Genomic DNA, 17,296 nt, shown 5'->3' on the forward strand with positions numbered 1-17,296 from the left:
CTCTGCCAGAAATATCCCTCCGGTAATTTTTATATTTTTTGGTCCAAACCTATTCCCGAATCTACGTAACCACCCCTTACTTGCAGTAAATGGCTTGATGTCCCTTCTCAGGGGGTCTCTTGCTGATATAGGCCCAGTGCTTTCTGGAGTAACTCATTGCTGTCCGTCAGAACCATTTTCCATTCCAGTCTTCCACACACAAACTTAACACCTTTCCCATCTTAACTAAGCACTTATCATGCCCTGTGACCATAATTTTTGCACTTGGAGGAGCAACAGCAAAACTAGCACAAATTTCTTTTTCCTTCATCATAATTTCATTAATGGAAGATTTATTTTTACTGTGGATGTTAGCAACCTGAGCATATGATTTTCCTTCTTTCTCTATTAAGTTGAGAACTTTCACCCTTTCACACTTAAATGAAGCACTGTCCAGGTTTTCTTTGGCATATCTGAATTGCCAGCATCACTACTCTTGCACTTTAAGGCTGTCATTAAGTAAGATAAGGGTTACTTGAACATCAGCACCATGATACCATGACAATCGATCTGATAACCAAAATGACAGCTACTGAGTAATTAATGCCCAGGGAGTATACACAGCATGGAGATGCTGGACAAAGGGATGATTCACATCCCGGGAGGGATGGAGCTAGACTTCATGAGATTTTATCATGCTGCTCAGAATGGCATGCAATTTAAAATTTATAAATTATTTATTTCTGGAATTTTCCATTTAATATTTTTGGACTGTGTTTGACTGTGGTTATCTGTAGTCAACCTGGAAACCTTGGAAATTAAAACTGTGGATAAGGGGAAAGGGGATACTCTACAAAGATTAGAAATGGCCACTGGTATAATAGTATTGTGTACATATTCCTTGTATAGAATGTTAGAACAAGGGGCTTACAGTTTGCAGAGAAAAAGGCTGGCAAAGTTTGTGGAATTATATCTAGAAGCCCACAGAAATCAGTGGGAAGAAAAGTTTATCTTGATAAATATAGAGTACATTTTGATTTTACACCCGAGGAATTAATTAGTTCAAGTTGTTTTGTAAGGATTGGGGTTAAGAGAATACTGGCAGTGAAGGGTTTTTCTGAGGATTTCTTAATTGTTTAATCTATGGAGTTACCAATCCCAATTACATAATACTCTAAATTTTGCAAAATTCAAGGTCAAAAAGCTATAATAGTTTAATCATTTTTTAATAATAACTCTTAATGAATCTAGGGTAACCAATATTCCCAGTTTACCTGGGACTAAAGGTTTCCCAGGTGAAGGGACTTTCCAGTGCTAAAACCAGGACAGTCCTGGGCAACTCCTTGGGCAATTTGGATCAGAAAGTGAGACTGAAATGTTACTGTACAACTGATAAAATGATGTAGTCCTCTATGGGTCATTGGGATAAGCCACAGTTATCATCAAATATTTATGGTATTTTTCCCTTCTTGTTGTCATGGAAGTTAAGAGCCAAATTAAGACATTTGCCAGAGTCATAATAACATAGCCAGAATTAAAGAAAACTTGATCGTTAATTCGTATCATTTCAGGTGTTTGCTCTGCTGGTCTGCTGATTTCTACATGCTTTAACTTAATAACAAAGCTCAGTACTTCCAAAGGCATTAACTTTCATGGGCCTTAACATTCCATGGACCCAGATACAATACATCGTCCGGCAGTCTGTTTGGGCCAGCCACTGGATTGAAAGAGAGAGTGAAGTCTGGGATGATTCCCAAATGTCTGGATCTGGTGACAGGGAGACCATGGCAGGGTGCGCTTGAGGAGAAAAAGCTGGATTAGGAACTGTTGAATGAAAACCCTGGGGCTGTGCAATCAGAGAAACAGCCAGTAGAAGGGTGGCTGTGTGTCACCCCAAGAGGGTTCCTTGGCATTGTTCCCAAGAACAAAACCCTAGAGAATATAAACATCTAAGGGTGGGAAGAAGGGGAAGGACTGAACAGCTGTCTATGGTCTGGAAAGTGCCTGGCACATAGCAGGCCCTCTGCAAATACGTTCAAGAAATGTGGCCCAGCAGCTGGGCCTGTGGCCAGCGAGTTGGGTGGGCAAACAGGCCCAGCCCATTCCTATCGGTAGCTAATCAGCAATGTGCCTGGAATCCAGAGGCCCTTTGCCTCCTCTTCTCAGATCACCTTCCAGTCAGTACTGAATTCACGTCACATACCCTGTCCCCTTCCTCCGTGATCTTCCTCACACTTCCCTCTTCTTCATTTCTCCAGGGTCTTGGCTCAGTTTACCTCAGTGATCTATTCCCACCTATCTGCATTGCCACACTGTTCAGTGGAGCACCTTCGAGATAAACCCCTTGTCACCAGTGTAACTGTTTGTTAAGGCATAATTGTGGTTCATTATTGTCCTAAAAGACCCTCTCCCTGCACAGGGATTTGGGGATGGATAGAACAAGGAAGACTCAGAGGATGGGGACTCCCGGTGAGAATGTGATGGAATTAAAAGGATGAAGGGAAGGCAAATAAAAGGAGAAGTGGGAGGAGAAATCAGAGAGAATGGCTCACCAAAACTAAAAGACTGGCCACTTTTAAGAAGAGTTGCAAGTCAACTATACCAAATGCCACATGGAGGACAAATAAGAGAGGGGATTAAATGTAAGCAGTGGATTTAGTCATCAGTAGCTCCTTGATGCTTGTAGCAACAAAAATTCACATTGGCAGTGAAGTGAAATTCAGGCTGCACGGGGTGAGGAGTCCCTGGGAAGTGAGTGAGGGCAACATGCCCCAGCCTTTCTCATCTTTGAAAATAGCATCACCATCCAGCTGTACTCAGGCAAAAACCCAGCAGTTGTTGGGAACCACCCTGCCTGGTATCAGAAGCTGTAACCTCTGCCAAGGCTAAGGCTGAGGGAACAACCTTGGACCCTAAGCCAACAAGGAGACAAAAGTTTATCTCCCTGGCAGGAGCACTGCTTCTGCTCCTTTTACTTCACCCTGCCTGGCCCCCAATGCTTGGTCGGTTAGCCAATGATGGGTAAGATTCCCCAAGGGGGGAATAATCTAAGGCATGATTACGTGGGAGGCCCCCAAGGAAGGACTTTGGGGGCTACAGAAAAAGGGGGTGATGGGCCCTCGCCCCTTGTCTTTGACATGGGCTGAGTCCTCATTGTCTGCGAGAAAATCTCCTAATCTCTTGGCTGCCTTACTTCTCTTGCTCCACCCAAGCCTGAAACAATGACAGAGGGTGGAGCAGCCCTGTGCTGGAAAGGGGGGGGGGGTGTTCCCCGGGTGATCAGGCCTAAGAAAGAATATGTAAAATCCTGTGAAACCTGCTTTGTTTAGAATGTTCTCAATGAAATGATAAGGGTCCAAGCAAAAAGTAGGTTTGTTCCTTAAAGTTTTTTACAGCTCTTTGACCCTGACTCAAAATAGACCCTCAGACTTCCTTGTTACCTATTGTTTGATCCTTACTTTCTAGCAATGAATAATGAGCTTTACCTGAATTCTTATGTAAACAAACCCAATAAAAGCCTGCTCAGGCTGGAGAACAAGGCGCTCTCCCCTAGAGAGAGTGGCCGTTTCATCCCTATTTGCCTACAGGACTCGGTTGTCCCTGTATATGTCTTTCTCGTGTTTCAACAAGCCATCCGCAGCATTCTGCGGTCACTGCAGGTTGGTGGTCGTGTCAAGCAGTTATCCTTAATTTCGCTCTTTACTTCACAATTCAATCTTACCTCCAAAAGAAACCCCAAATCTGTCCACTTCTAACCTGCCCAAAGAGCCACCATTGTCTCTCTGGTGATAAAAACATGGTCCCTCCTACCTTACTATCCTGTAACCCATTCACACAGCAGCACAATGGTCTTTCAAAACTGGTCAATCAGATCATGTCGCTGTCCTGTATAAGACCTTTCCCAGTCATCCCATCTTACTTTTTTAAAAATTGTTAATTTCTTACCCTGCTATACCATACAATCTGTACTGCCTCTTCACTTAATATACTTCTCACTACACTCTACCACACCGGTCTCTTTTCTGTTCCTTAAATAGGTTAAGTTTGTTGCTACCCTTGCACTTGGCTATTCTGTCTCTCATGCAAGGCCAGCTTCATGAATGTGTGACCTGTGTTCCTGCTCTGAAAGACCCAGTGATTGGCTTAATGCTCTGCTGTTGCCATCTTGAAATTCTTCGTCCGTGTGTGTGGTGAGAAATTTATTTTATGTTTTTAATTTTATTTCTTTTCATTACCATTTATCCCCCTAATACCTCCTCCCCTTGTCTTAAAATTCTTAATAGTTTTTGAACAAGGGGCTTTGCTTTTTCATTTTTCACTAGGACCTTCAAATTAAAAAAGCCAGACTTGCTTTCAAGAGTGGTGTTAGCTGGAGGTCCCCTCCTCAGAGAGGCCTTCCTTGGCTGTCCATCCTTCCAAAGTAGCACCTCTCCTTCCAGTTACTTCCCTTCCACTGGAATGCAACAAAAGCTTCCAGAGAGCAGAGAGCTTGTTTTGATCCTGCTGTAGCCTCAGTGTGTGGAACATCATCAGTACCCACCATACTTTTGTTGAATAAGCTATTGGAAGCAAAAGAAGTAGTGTATTGGGTATAATGGAAATTTTAGAACCTATTTGATATTCATACACAATCTGATCAATAATTAAATTTATGTGGTGCTTGCCTATACATATAAATTCTGATTTCATGATGAGGTTAAGTGAGATATACCTTCTTCATATTATATTTAAGCTTCATCTTTTTCATGGAAGATTTTGAAGTCTGGATTCAATGTCTGCTTTTGCTGCCTATGTTATACTAACCAAAAATAATACTTTTAGTGTAGTCTGAAGTTTTTAAAAAAGTGTTGCTCTGCCTTCCAATTACATTGTTCTTCATAGATTAGTAAAACATTTTCATTTGTGTCAACTAAATTGACCTTAACTCTATAAAAGAGATAAGGTAGCTATAATGTTTAATTTTACAGTTTGATTTGACTGATTTTTTACACTCAAACTGTGATGAAGCTTCATGAGAATAAACAAATGATAATCACAGAACTTTAGAGCTGGGAGTAATAATTAAGATTATTTCTTCCAATTATTTCTCATTTTTAGATGAGGACACAAAGTATCAAAAGGCACAGTATGGCAGGGATTTTAATGGAACCTGATCTCTTAAATCAGTGATCTTTATATTTCACCACTGGTCCTCTTTCTATCATTGAACTAGCCAACTTTTGCTTGCAAAGGGACACTTTTTAAAGAGAATTGACACTCCACTTCTAAAATTGTGCTTTTTAATGTAAATCATGCCCTTTAGGTTTGTTAAGTAAGTGGCTGAATAAATGAGGAGGAAGGAAGGGAGCAAGGAAGGGAGGAAGAGAGGAAGCAGGGAGGGAGGGAAGGGGAGGGAGAGAGGAAGGAAAGAAAGAAAGGAGATAGATCTAGTGAAATTAATTACTATTAAAATCTACATAAATAATTTATTTGGATCTTTAAGCTTTTATCTTTAACTTCTTTTATGTGTTCCCTCCTTGATGTTTTTTTTAAATTGGGGATGGGAACGGGACTGACTTGTGTTACTGTGGAGGGACTTCTAACAGGGTAGAACTCCTTTCTGTTGCCCTCCTAAGCAGTAGTAAGTTATTTGATTCATGGGAACATCTGTTGGACCACATTTGTTATGGATTTGAGATTCACTCTTTACGTCCCTTTCCAACCTTAGTGGTAGTGCAAGACAGAAAACCCCAGCTTGTCTACAGGACATACGCAGGGCCCCCAGGCTGTACAACTTCAAGACCTTTGACCTCATGTGCTGGAGTTAGGCTCCATGTAGGAAATGGCATGAATAGTACAAGCTTTCTGGTGTGCTCTCTGCCAAGGGAGTATCCCAGTGGGAAGCCCAGAGTTGTCTGGCCAGGCCTATGACTAAGGGGAAGGGAGCAAATCTAATCAGTGGTTACTTATTAGCAAGTCCATTATGCCTCACACCTAAGAAAGTCTGGTCAAGCCTGAACTTAATGACTTAACTTGACATTTGAAGTCCTTCTGATTGATTCCTTTATTTCTCAGCTGATACCACATGCCTCTTCCTGCTGCATTTTAAAACTATGACGACCTTGCTTTTAGGTCTCAGTTGCCAATTAGATATTTATAATATTTTATAATGCACTTAAATCTTGGACATAATGATGTCATAATTATGAAAGTAACTGGATTTGTATGAAGTGTTGCTTAAGCTTAAGAACAAAATGGCAGCTGTGAAAACAGATGAAATAATTAGAGGAAGAAATTATTTCTTTTTGGAAGCTTCAAGATGTTTTAAAAAGTAACTAGTACTAGTTGGCAATAACGTTCTGTTCTCAGAAATTACACTTAAAGAGGGAACATGGATCCCAGAAAAACTCCACCTGCCACCAAGGGGTGAGCCACTGCACTGCCTAAATAATTGGTCCCTTTTCCAGCAAAATGTGGGTTTGTTGTAAATGCGCACGCAGACGTCAGCCATGAATGACTTCAAGTGGGCCCACACTTGCACAACAGCAAACGGATGAGCAAGAGTTCTCAGGGTTGGAGTAGCGCTGGGTTATTTCCTATGACTGACCTTTTCAGAGCAGTGTTCTCTCTTCCTCAGAAAAAGGCCTATAGTGCTGCTACCTCCATCGACCATCTGGTCACCTCTCAGGATAAGACACATCTGTTTGTAGGTGTGAAATGCAGTTGCCCCAAACTGACAGTAGGCTGCTTAAAATAATAGCTCAAGTTTTGCTTTGAGCTGATCTGTTTTCTAACAGTGTTAAGAGGTTTCTGACTAAAACAGAGAACTAGTGGTAATCAAGACAGGTGAAACAGGGCAGGAGCTGGACTTTGTGTCCTTTAGTTGCCCACTCCCGTGCCCAAGTGGAGTGGACATACACTGTAGACTACAAGATGCTCAAAAACAAGGGTCAACTTCTAAGGCCCCTCGAAAAGCAGGTGGGCCAGTTCAGAAATGTCAGTCTAACCTGCTTAGAAAGTACTGAGCACAGAATGAGTATGGATGGGCTAATCCCTCAGAACACTCAGAGGGGGCCCAAGACAATCTTCAGATTTCAGTAGGCAGAGAGACCCATTCCTGTAGATTCTACACCTGACTAAAAACTGAATTGTTTTTAAATGAATTATTAAGGGGCCACTTAATCATTATCAAGTTGTAGTGAGCCTGAAATACATATCTACTGAATTTTTATGTGCTAAATTTCATCACTTTATTTAGTTAAAATGTGTTTGTATATAGTCAAAAAATGCCAAAAATCTATGTAAATCTTCAAAGCTTCTTATCTAAGAGTGTGCATACTCTCTTTCATATAGTTGCTTATGTTTCCAATAAAATTTGTTTGTCTACCTAGGAATATACATACCATAAGCTTCAGATTAAAAAGATTTTTAAAGCTTTCACAAGTCATACCAAAACGTTTGTGTAAAATAAAATAGCTTGAGGTCATTGCTTCTGACCACGCGCACAGCCTGCCCTCTAGTGTTTCTTTCTAAATCCTACCAAGTTTCAAACCACTCCTAATCTCAAAATGCTAGCTAGGTTAACAGGATTAAGAACTGTGTCATCAAATTCAAAGAACAAGGTTAAATACCTGACACAGATTAAAATTAAATTAGAGAAAAGTGAAGGTCCTTCCAGGAGCTGGCGGTAACCTCTCCAGAGAAATACTATACTTCGAAGTTAGTGGTAAATATATTTAAGATTCATTTGGTAAATAGGGTCACAATAGAGAGATAAGAGTTAGTTCAAATGATAGATGTAGATGTATGTAAAGTGTGATAACTTTGTAACTACTAGTACTGATGTGATTTTATTACTATATTAAAAAATTCCAAATGTTGATTAATTTCAACATTGATGAAATATTGATGGAATAATGGAAGGTTTTATTTTCCAAAATAGCTAATATACATAAAATGAATAAATACCCCCTTTTGGAAGAGTTAAGATAATGTAACATTTTAGAGATTTAGCTTTACTAAAGCATACAGTTGATCACTTTTCTTTGTGAAGTTTTAAACATTTGCATTTGAAATGTTTATAGTTAATGTATATGAAATTAAATCTAAAAGGAGATTCATTATCTGAGAAGAAAAACATTTAACTGTAAACTATTTTTATATATTGATATGCTTTCTAAGTATGAGAAAATGTGTGTGGCTGCTTTGCTTTCATAAAAAAATAAATTTAAAAAAGATGGTTGAGCGTTCAACCATCTAGGTGAAAACTCACTTGAGGGTTTAGAGTTGGAGGGGGAAATCCCTCTGATATATCTTAGCTAATTCTGTGTTTGGGAATGTTTATTGTTGACAAGGAAATAAAATGGAATTTGAATTCTATGGCGTCTCGAGCCCTACTGTTCATTACTTTAAATTTCAAGTCCTTCAGATGATAACCTTATTTACTGTTCTAAAGAATGTAAACAAACTAGAGACTTGAGTTGTCTTTTTTAAAAAACATTTATATTCCAGGCCTAGGAACTGTCTGAAGTCATAAAGAAAACTTGACAGAAAAATGCTGTGAGTCACCATGTGTTTTCAGTTAGTGCCAACAGAAACCAACCTGATGGCAGGCGTTTGATGCAGGTTTATTTTTCCTTTGCACCAACAGCGGGAACATGACGCTGCCACTCCCGGTGTTTATTGTATATCTGCTGTGGTTGAAAGACTATCACTGTGCACCTACTTGGAAGGACAAAACTGCTGTCCACGGAGACCTGAAGGGTGTGTTTAGTTTCGTTATCTGTGCCATATCCTGTTTGCATGTTTGCGTGTCCTGCTGGCGTGTACAGTGATTTACAGCTATAAGATAACCGTATTCATTACAGCCTGCTAGTTTCACGGTGAGACGTTCTCTAGGCACTTAAACCAAGTAGATGTGATGCCAAACATCTGGATAAAAATAGAAAATTCCAATTGAGTATCTGAGAACATTCTCATATCCAGATGTTCGCTATCATGCAGATAGAACTTGCCAACATTTTGGCTGCATTTCTTGGTATCATCCAGATGTTTGGTGTCCTCTAAGCAGTTTTAATGAACAGTGAAATTCTTTTCTAGCATTTGAAAAATTTAAACAATTAAAGTAATCTGTGCTGTTATTCTTGAGATAGCGAGAGAATGGGTTATAATGACATTGAATCTGGTTGGTCTGTGCTCATTAACTTCTGACATTTGCTTGACAATATATGCTTTGGGTACTTAACACTTAGAAAAATAACTTAAAATGTTGCTTTGTGGGGGCAGCCTGTAGTTAAATTTGGAGGCAAGAATAAGCTCCTTAGGAAGCCACGTTGGCTATTGTGGAGAGAATGACAATGAATTTTATACCCACTAAGAGATCATTAAAAGTGTGTAAGACATGTCCAGTAGGTTATTAAAGAATCTTGCACTATATGAAATAGTTTTGAGGTATGATGCATCCTAGGAAGGTAATTGAAGCTGAGAGAAAGGGAAATTGTTCACTGGGTTTGAGGTTCCCAGTTGGTGTTTAATATAAATTGTGATGAAAATTCAAAACTTTCTATAATACAAACATGGAAAATGAAAACAGGCCCAGAGGAAATGGCAGGAATGAGGCTAAATGAACGCTGACTTGTCCAAGAGCTCCGCAGTGAGGAACAGAAGGTATTGCCTGCATGGCTGCTGAGTCCATGCGGCGGCTGACAGCTAATTCATTATGATCTGCTTTCAGAGTCTGATGCTATAAAAGAACAACTAAGGCTCTATTTAGGAGACATAAAAATAAGTGAATTCACTGTATTTTGATGCAGATACCAACAAACTGTAATCTGATCAGATCTCAAAGAAAAAAATTACAATATATCTTCTAGGTTTTGCCAAGGATGGGGAGATAGATGCTGATGAAGAGGTGAAGAAGGCTTTGGTTGGTATGAAGCAGATGAAAATCATGATGGACAGGAGAGAGGAGGAGCATGCAAATCTAATGAAAACCCTGAAGAAATGCAGAGAAGAAAAACAGGTACGGGGATTGAAAATAATATCTGTTCTTGAACATATCCAGACCATAAATATTACACCATAAAGGTAAATTGATTAATTACTTATTTTCCCTAGTAATAGATTTTTTTTTTGGAGAACAGCCCCTATTGAAGGAAGAGTCTGAAGGACATTTTTAATTTCTTCACAGAACATATTCCCTGTAGAACAGGCCTGTGCAGGGCTCCAAACCAGGGATTCTGGGGACTCAGTTCTGTTTGGGAATGCTGCTTTCTTAAAAATGCCGTATCCTCAGTTCCTTCTGAGTTAGGATATTCAGTCAAAAGTGTTCAGGGAGTTTTTGGCTAGATCAGTGGTCTCCAGAGTTTCTGATCTCTATCCCTATTACTAAAATATTTGTTAGCATTCACTCCTAAACATATGCATGTTAATTTATTTATAAATTAGAAACATGACTTGCTACCACTGGCGCAAAATACTTGCTCAAGGCACAAAATACACTTAGGATGAGGTTTGTGGTTAACTAGCGTGGAGGTAGTTTCTATTTCAAATAATCTAGATATTTTGACATTTTTTAGCCCACTTACCAAATCAGATTAGATCGTCATGTTTTTTCCTCTGTCACCTGGCCAATAAAGAGCTCAGAATGAAGAAGTGTCGGCTCTGCCTTTGCTGCTTGTCCTTCTGAGCTGAAATTATTCATAACCTGCTGGGGCTTTCTTTTCTTTTTTTTAGCCTCCTGTCCATTTAGTGAGGACTACTTTAGTTAAAACTAGGCACTAAAAGCCATCATTTAACTGAGTCCTCCTAAATGCAATTCATTGCAATTGGCTGCAAGTGACCAGAGAAAGAGGAAGCCAGTGTCAGTGCTTCTGGATGTGGAGGCCTCTCTTCGCCAGGGTCCTCACACGCCCTTGGCCTCATGCAATGTCCTGACAAAAGTACAATAGACCAGTGTATGTGAAATAGTACACCAGCCTAATCATTTTTAAATTCAAATACCTTTACCTGACAGCTGTGGCTCAAACTATGTATCTTACCAATGGAGCATACACATTATACTCAAATGTCCATGGAAGATGTTAAAAATTGTTCATGGGCCCTGGCTGGTATGGCTCAGTGGATTGAGTGCTGGCCTGTGAACCAAAGAGTCACAGGTTCAATTCCCAGTCAGGGCACACACCTGGGTTGCAGGCCAGGTCCCCTATAGGGGTGGGGTGCATGAGAGGCAACCACACATTGATGTTTCTCTCCCTCTCTTTCTCCCTCCCTACCCCACCTCTAAAAATAAATATAAAATCTTTAAAAAGATAAATAAAGAAAACATTTTAAAAAATTATTCATGTTACAATTATAAATCTCAGCCCACCTCTAAATCATAGACATTGCGTGGCTCATAGTTTAATAGCATTAACCATCAAGATAATACTCAAAACAATTAAAACTTTTTAAAAAATTTGTTTTCCAAAATTAAATCAAAGAGGAAATCAAACCTTTAACAAATAGAACTTGGAAAATATTTTAAATTTTAGTAGTGAGAGTTAATTACTTTTAAAATTTGTTTTCATTAAATAAATTTTAAAATTGTGGTAAAACACATATAAAATTTACCATCTTAATTGTTTTTAAGTGTACAGTTCTGTAGCATTAAGTACATTCACATGGTTGGACAACCAATCTCCAGAATTCTTTTCATCCTGCAAAACTAAAACTCTCTACCCAGTAAACAACTCCCCATTTTTCTTTCCCAGAGTCTATTTTTAAATTTAAAAATACAAGTAGAATTTCTAATATTTCCTTCCTTTTCCTATAAATTTGGGGACCACCAAGTTTCAGATAGCTGCTAGAATTCTCTTCACTTCTGAGCACTGTGGCCTCCTGGCATCCAGTGAGCAACTGAGGCAGGGTTGTATGACAGGCTGACCACAGAGCTGTGGCTAGGCTGTCACCACACTGGTTGATGTTTTGGCCACACCTACACCCTGCATCCTGCAGGGTCCCTAGCAAGGAAAGGAGATTGCCTGACCAGCAGCTAAAAGCTCTCCTTCCATTTGGCAGCAATCAAAAGATTTTTAGGAAATTAAGAATAGCTCCTTTTGAGGAAAGTGTGGTAGCCTCTTGAGCTGCAGTCTTCTATGGTGGGCTTGTGAGCCTGGCCATTGGAACCAATGACACCATTACTTTCATTTACAGATAGGGAAACTAAGGTTATAAACGATGTTAATGAATATGTTAACCCAAATGCTGTCATGAACGACCAGGGAGAAAGTTGGCTGGTGTTCTGCCTGTGGGACCTACTGACTTTCTGTTTTTCTCCCTTTCCCCAGCCTCCTGGCAAGCCAAGAGTGCAGCACTATGAAAAGAATGCTCCAGCCCTGGCTGGTGTGGCTCAGTGGATTGAGTGCTAGACTGTGAACCAAAGGGTTGCCGATTCAATTCCCAGTCAGGACACATGCCTGGGTTGCAGGCCAGGTCCCGAGCAGGGGATGCTCCAGAGGCAACCACACATTGATGTTTCTCTCCCTCTCTTTTTCCCTCCCTTCCCCTCTTCCTAAAAATAAATAAATAAAATCTTTTTAAAAAAGCTCCAGTTATGGATGGGTCAGGTAAGCAAATGTTGGTTTCATTCTGACCCTGAAGAATCCTAGGACCCATAGAATTTTAATTTTTGTTAAAAACTACTTATTAAAAGTTCATTGATTCACACTCTTAAGATCTAGACATTCAATTAAAAAGTTAAAATTAACTTTAACCCTAGAATAGGGGATACTTCAGACAAACTATGAACTGGCAAATAAGTGATTGGTGCCCCCAATCTCCCAGGACAGAGCACCACCCATCCTCAGGTGACCCAACATCATCATGGACTGCCCCTCCTCAGCCCCTCCCGACTAATATTTAGTGGGAGTAGAGGAAACCTACTGAACTGGAAAACCTTAGTGTGGCTTAAAGTAACTTGCCCCCACTCCAGGTCTATATAAAATTCTCGAATTGATGTGGACATTTAGGGGGAAATGGAATGGGCATTCCCAAGCCAGAGATCTACTTCTCCTGTGGCAACATTTCCCACCAAAACTTGAGACATGTGACTTGGTATTGGTTTTTGTCATGCTCTTGGGTGTGAGTGGAAGAAAATTGGGAACTACTACAAATCAGTGCCAAGGTGAGGCAAACTTTCTTGAGAAGTATGGGGTTCCAAAGCTGCTCTGTAAAGCCCAAGGAAACGGGAAAATCCTGTCAGGGTCACAAGGTACATTTGGTAGGCTGCGGCCCTGCCCGTTTTCTTTTATGGCACATAGCAAATGCCACCTGGCTTAGCCTCAGGATTCTGCCATGAAGGCTGCCGAACCATGTGAGCCCAGCAAAGGAGATGCAGATCTTCAGTGCCCAGGTGTTCTTCAGGCTTAATATGCCAGAAAAGGGTAAATTATTTTTTCCCACTAGGTGAGGATGCACACTAAATTGGTTTTAAGTACAGAAACTTTGTTCCCTCGTGTAATCTTCACTTAAGGGAGTGACCATTAGCTCTGAGGCTGTCTTGTTATGGGTGGGTCCATTATACCCCGTAATTCCCCTAAACCACATCTTGGGCACAGAGGGAGCCTGTCTTCAGAAGTTCACACTTGTAGGGATGCCAGGGGTCTTGGCATGGGTGCCAGCCTGAGAGGAGCTTAGGGGACAAGACTGAGGTTCTTAGGGACAGGGTCACTTCTGCTGGGCTCCTTACCACCCAGAGTGGGACCTGGCCAAGTACCCCCAGTCGCCACAAGGGGGAGTGCTCGGAATATGAACCAGAAGAATGAAGGTGCTCAAAACAGCATCTTGGCAATTAGAATTATTTATAGGAAGATGTGATTTGATATACAAGAATCGTGCTTTCTTGCAGTTAAAAACATACAAAAATTTGAAGCAGCATAACTGAAAGGAATAAATTCATCAGCCTTCTAAGCCTTAAAACTGCTTTCCACATCCCTCAAGGACTAGATGCAAAGGCAGACAAGTAAACAGGTGAATTACAGTCGCTCCCCAGAGCAGGGACTGTGTCTTCATTGCTGGTTCAGCTGCATCTAGCAATGTCTGTCCCATAGCAAGCACTCAGTAGATACCTAGTGAATGAATAAATGAACAGATGGGTAAGATTTGCAGTCTTCAAAAGGGACCCATCAGTGTTCTTTTCTTTTGTTTTGTTTTGTTTTTTAGTGAGGGGAATAGATTTTATTTTTAAAAATATTTATTTATTGATTTTTTAGAGAGAAGGGAGGGGAGGGAGAAAAAAGGGGAAGAGAAACATTGATTGGTTGCCTCTCTCACGTGTCCCAACAGAGGACAGAACCCACAATCCAGGCATGTGCCCTGACCAGGAATCCAACTGGTGACATTTCGCTTTGCCAGATAGTACCCAATCTACTGAGCCACACCCACAAGGGCTCAGTGCTCTTTTCTTAATCAAAGAGAAAGCTTTCTTTGGGTAGATCTGTCACTTGCTAGGGACCTGAAGGAGTAAAGTAGCTTAGAATATTCATATTTTTAAAGAGTGAAATCAAATGAGGTATGCAATACATTGAATCATGAAATGCAAATAGGATCTTTTTCTTCTGCTTTTTAATTAGGAGGCCTTGAAACTTATGAATGAAGTTCAAGAATACCTGGAAGAGGGAGAAAGGCTATGCCAGGAGTCTCTGGCAGATTCCTGGGACGAATGCAAGTCTTGCCTGGAAAGTGACTGCATGAGATTTCATGCAGCCTGCCGACCTCGCTGGTCCTCTATGGAAAATATGGTAAGGGAATAAGAGAGCATAAGATTTCAAAGTTTTTAAGTACCTACTTCAGCTTACTTTTAAAACATTAATTTATATTAATATTTAGAATATAGATGCCTGGTCTGATACTGGCCTTTTGCAATCTAGACTCTAACATTCATGCTTATATATGATTCACCTGTGTATATACAATTTATAAGTTAAAACAACCATTCAGTATTTGTCCCACCATTTAATGACACTGTATGTATCTCTCTTAGAAACACCCTGACTCTTTCTGTCTTGTATTTATTATTTGTGAATGCATTTCCACTAGATTGTAAGCTCTTTAAAGGCAGGGACCATATCCCATCTATGTTCATTAAAGCATTATAGATATCCAATAAATATTTTCTGGATTGTATTCTGAATGATAGTCTTATAGTCTCTGATTTCAAACTGCTTTAATTTTTCCCCTGGAGACCAAACATTTGAAGACATTCTTTGCCTCCTGAATCTCTTTCAATGGGCTTGCCCTCTATGACAGCATGCACACAAGTGTGCACACACGGAGATTCATGTCCCCTTTAGGCCTATCCATGCATGTCTTATAGGACTGGCATGTTTTCTTTTTTGTCCCCTTTGGCTATCTTCTGGACAGAGGGAATCACAGAGGGGGGTGACCTGAATAGGATGAGCTCTGCCCTATAAAGTCTCCTACTCTATTGGCCTGAATTTCCCTTCCCCTTCAAGAAGTGAGCTGAATATGAAATGGAGTGAAATTTCCCTCTCCATATTAGAGCACGCACTAATTAGAGTATGCTTCTGGCTTGGCAGTGCCATACCCAATTATAGAGTGAGCAACCCTTAGGATGATTCATACGCCAAGTTAATTTGCCTCCCCTGTTAATTGCATCTGCTCTATTTTTATTGCCACTCTCTAATACACCAGAATGTGGTTGAATAAGCACTGGCTGGAAGTCAGGAGGTTTGGGGACCATTCCTATCTGTGTCACTTGTGTGGCCTTATGAAAATTTCTTGGGGCTTTAAGGTTTTGTTTTTGTAAATGGATTCAGGTAAACAGAAGCTGTCAGAGGGAGAGGCAGATGATCCACCCAGATTACCTTTTTAGAAAGGCATGAGTACTCTAAGAATTTCTGGAGAACTCTTTGAACAGCACTGGGAGTTAGTAGCAGTGAGGTGTATGTTCCATAACACACAGTAGTAACCATACTACTATCATATAAGGGCAACTATGTTCTGGCACAAACTTAGGTGTCACAAAGATGAAGTAGAACATTGTGTTACTGATGGAAAATCTGTTCCCAATGAGTAGAGAATTCCATAATTAGAGCTTCATTCCTTTCACTACAGCCAAGAAGGGCTTTGATGACTGCAAATGAGTAACATCCTAAGTAACCTATTTAGCTATATTAGGCATCTACAGTTTAGTGTAAATGTTTTGATGAAATGAGAAAGAGCAGAGCATAGACGCTAATGTAGTCTGCTAAAGGGAAAAAAAGAGAAGAACTAAGACACTAAGACAGAGGTGAAAGACAAGAGCCTTATTCATAGTTTTCAGGCAATTTACACAGTACCCGTTGGACCAGGTTATGGCAGCCACGACTAGGTACATTAGCCTGTGGCTTGTCAAAAATATTGAAAACTTGGCCTTTTTAGGCCTTTTATAGGCTAACATAAACCAAAAGGAATTTCAGATCCTATTTCTATAGTCAAAGTCAAAGCCACTACAAGAGTGTTAATAAATTATCTTATATTGAATTACCTTTTCCTAGTTTGCCCAGAATTGTTCTTGATTTAGAATGACTACTATAAGATGACTTTAAAATTTACAATAAAGAATAGTCCAGAAAGATAATAAATTTCTTATTCTATTCTGTCCCTGACCCTGCAGATTGAACAGTTTTTCAGGAAGATATATGAATTTCTGTTTTCTTTCCATGAAGATACTGAAAAAGATCTCCCTTTTGGTGGAAAGGTCATGGAGGAAGATGCACAAGTGACCCAGATAGAGCATGTGTTCAGCCAGCTGACAGTGGACGTGAGATTTCTCTTTAACAGGAGTTTTAATGTCTTCAAACAGATGCAGCAAGAATTTGACCAGGCTTTTCAGTCATATTTCATGTCAGATACAGACTTACTTGAGCCTTACTTTTTTCCAGCTTTATTCAAAGAGCCAATGAGAAAAGCAAGTCCTGTGCAAAGCTGGGACATTCCCAGCTTCTTTCAGCTGTTCAGTGATTTCAGTCTCTCCGTTTATCAAAGTGTCAGCACAGCGATTACTGAGACGCTGAATGCCACAGACGATTCACCCAAACAACACAAAGGCAAGTATTAAAAGATTATTTTTACTTAGATGTTCATACTAACATCAAGTTTTATTTAGCTTGTGAATGGTAGACATTTCTAAGTCATTGTGCAATGTTTCTGAGAGTGACAGTTTATGGATAATGAAAGTTTTAGAGGCTCTTAGAAGCTCTGAAGTCTGCCAAGCACTGTCCCTCTTCCATTCTTGTTGAGAGTTCGGTGGGCATGTTCTGTAATTAAAGCAAATTATCAAAGCTGAAGAGGAATATGA

At 40.0% G+C, this 17,296-nt stretch overlaps 1 protein-coding gene across 10 annotated transcripts in view; it reads left to right on the forward strand.

The window, feature by feature from the left end:
* The first annotated feature begins 5,677 nt into the window (after positions 1-5,677).
* CLUL1 (clusterin like 1) overlaps positions 5,678-17,296 on the forward strand; it is a 34,537-nt gene continuing 22,918 nt past the window's right edge. For 5 of the 10 annotated variants that reach the window (XM_036009237.1, XM_036009234.1, XM_036009235.1 and 2 more), the window contains exons 1-6: positions 7,576-7,677; positions 8,470-8,517; positions 8,609-8,721; positions 9,831-9,979; positions 14,568-14,735; positions 16,613-17,045. In XM_036009237.1, coding sequence (XP_035865130.1) covers positions 8,513-8,517; positions 8,609-8,721; positions 9,831-9,979; positions 14,568-14,735; positions 16,613-17,045 — 868 coding nt within the window. In that variant the 5' untranslated portion in view covers positions 7,576-7,677; positions 8,470-8,512. Of the gene's footprint in view, positions 5,689-7,571; positions 7,685-8,469; positions 8,518-8,608; positions 8,722-9,830; positions 9,980-14,567; positions 14,736-16,612; positions 17,046-17,296 lie in introns of those variants that run through there. The other 5 variants (XM_036009242.1, XM_036009241.1, XM_036009240.1 and 2 more) reach the window with 5 other exon arrangements.

Source organism: Phyllostomus discolor, chromosome 9, assembly GCF_004126475.2.
Source record: "Phyllostomus discolor isolate MPI-MPIP mPhyDis1 chromosome 9, mPhyDis1.pri.v3, whole genome shotgun sequence".
NCBI classification, from domain to species: Eukaryota; Metazoa; Chordata; class Mammalia; order Chiroptera; family Phyllostomidae; genus Phyllostomus; species Phyllostomus discolor.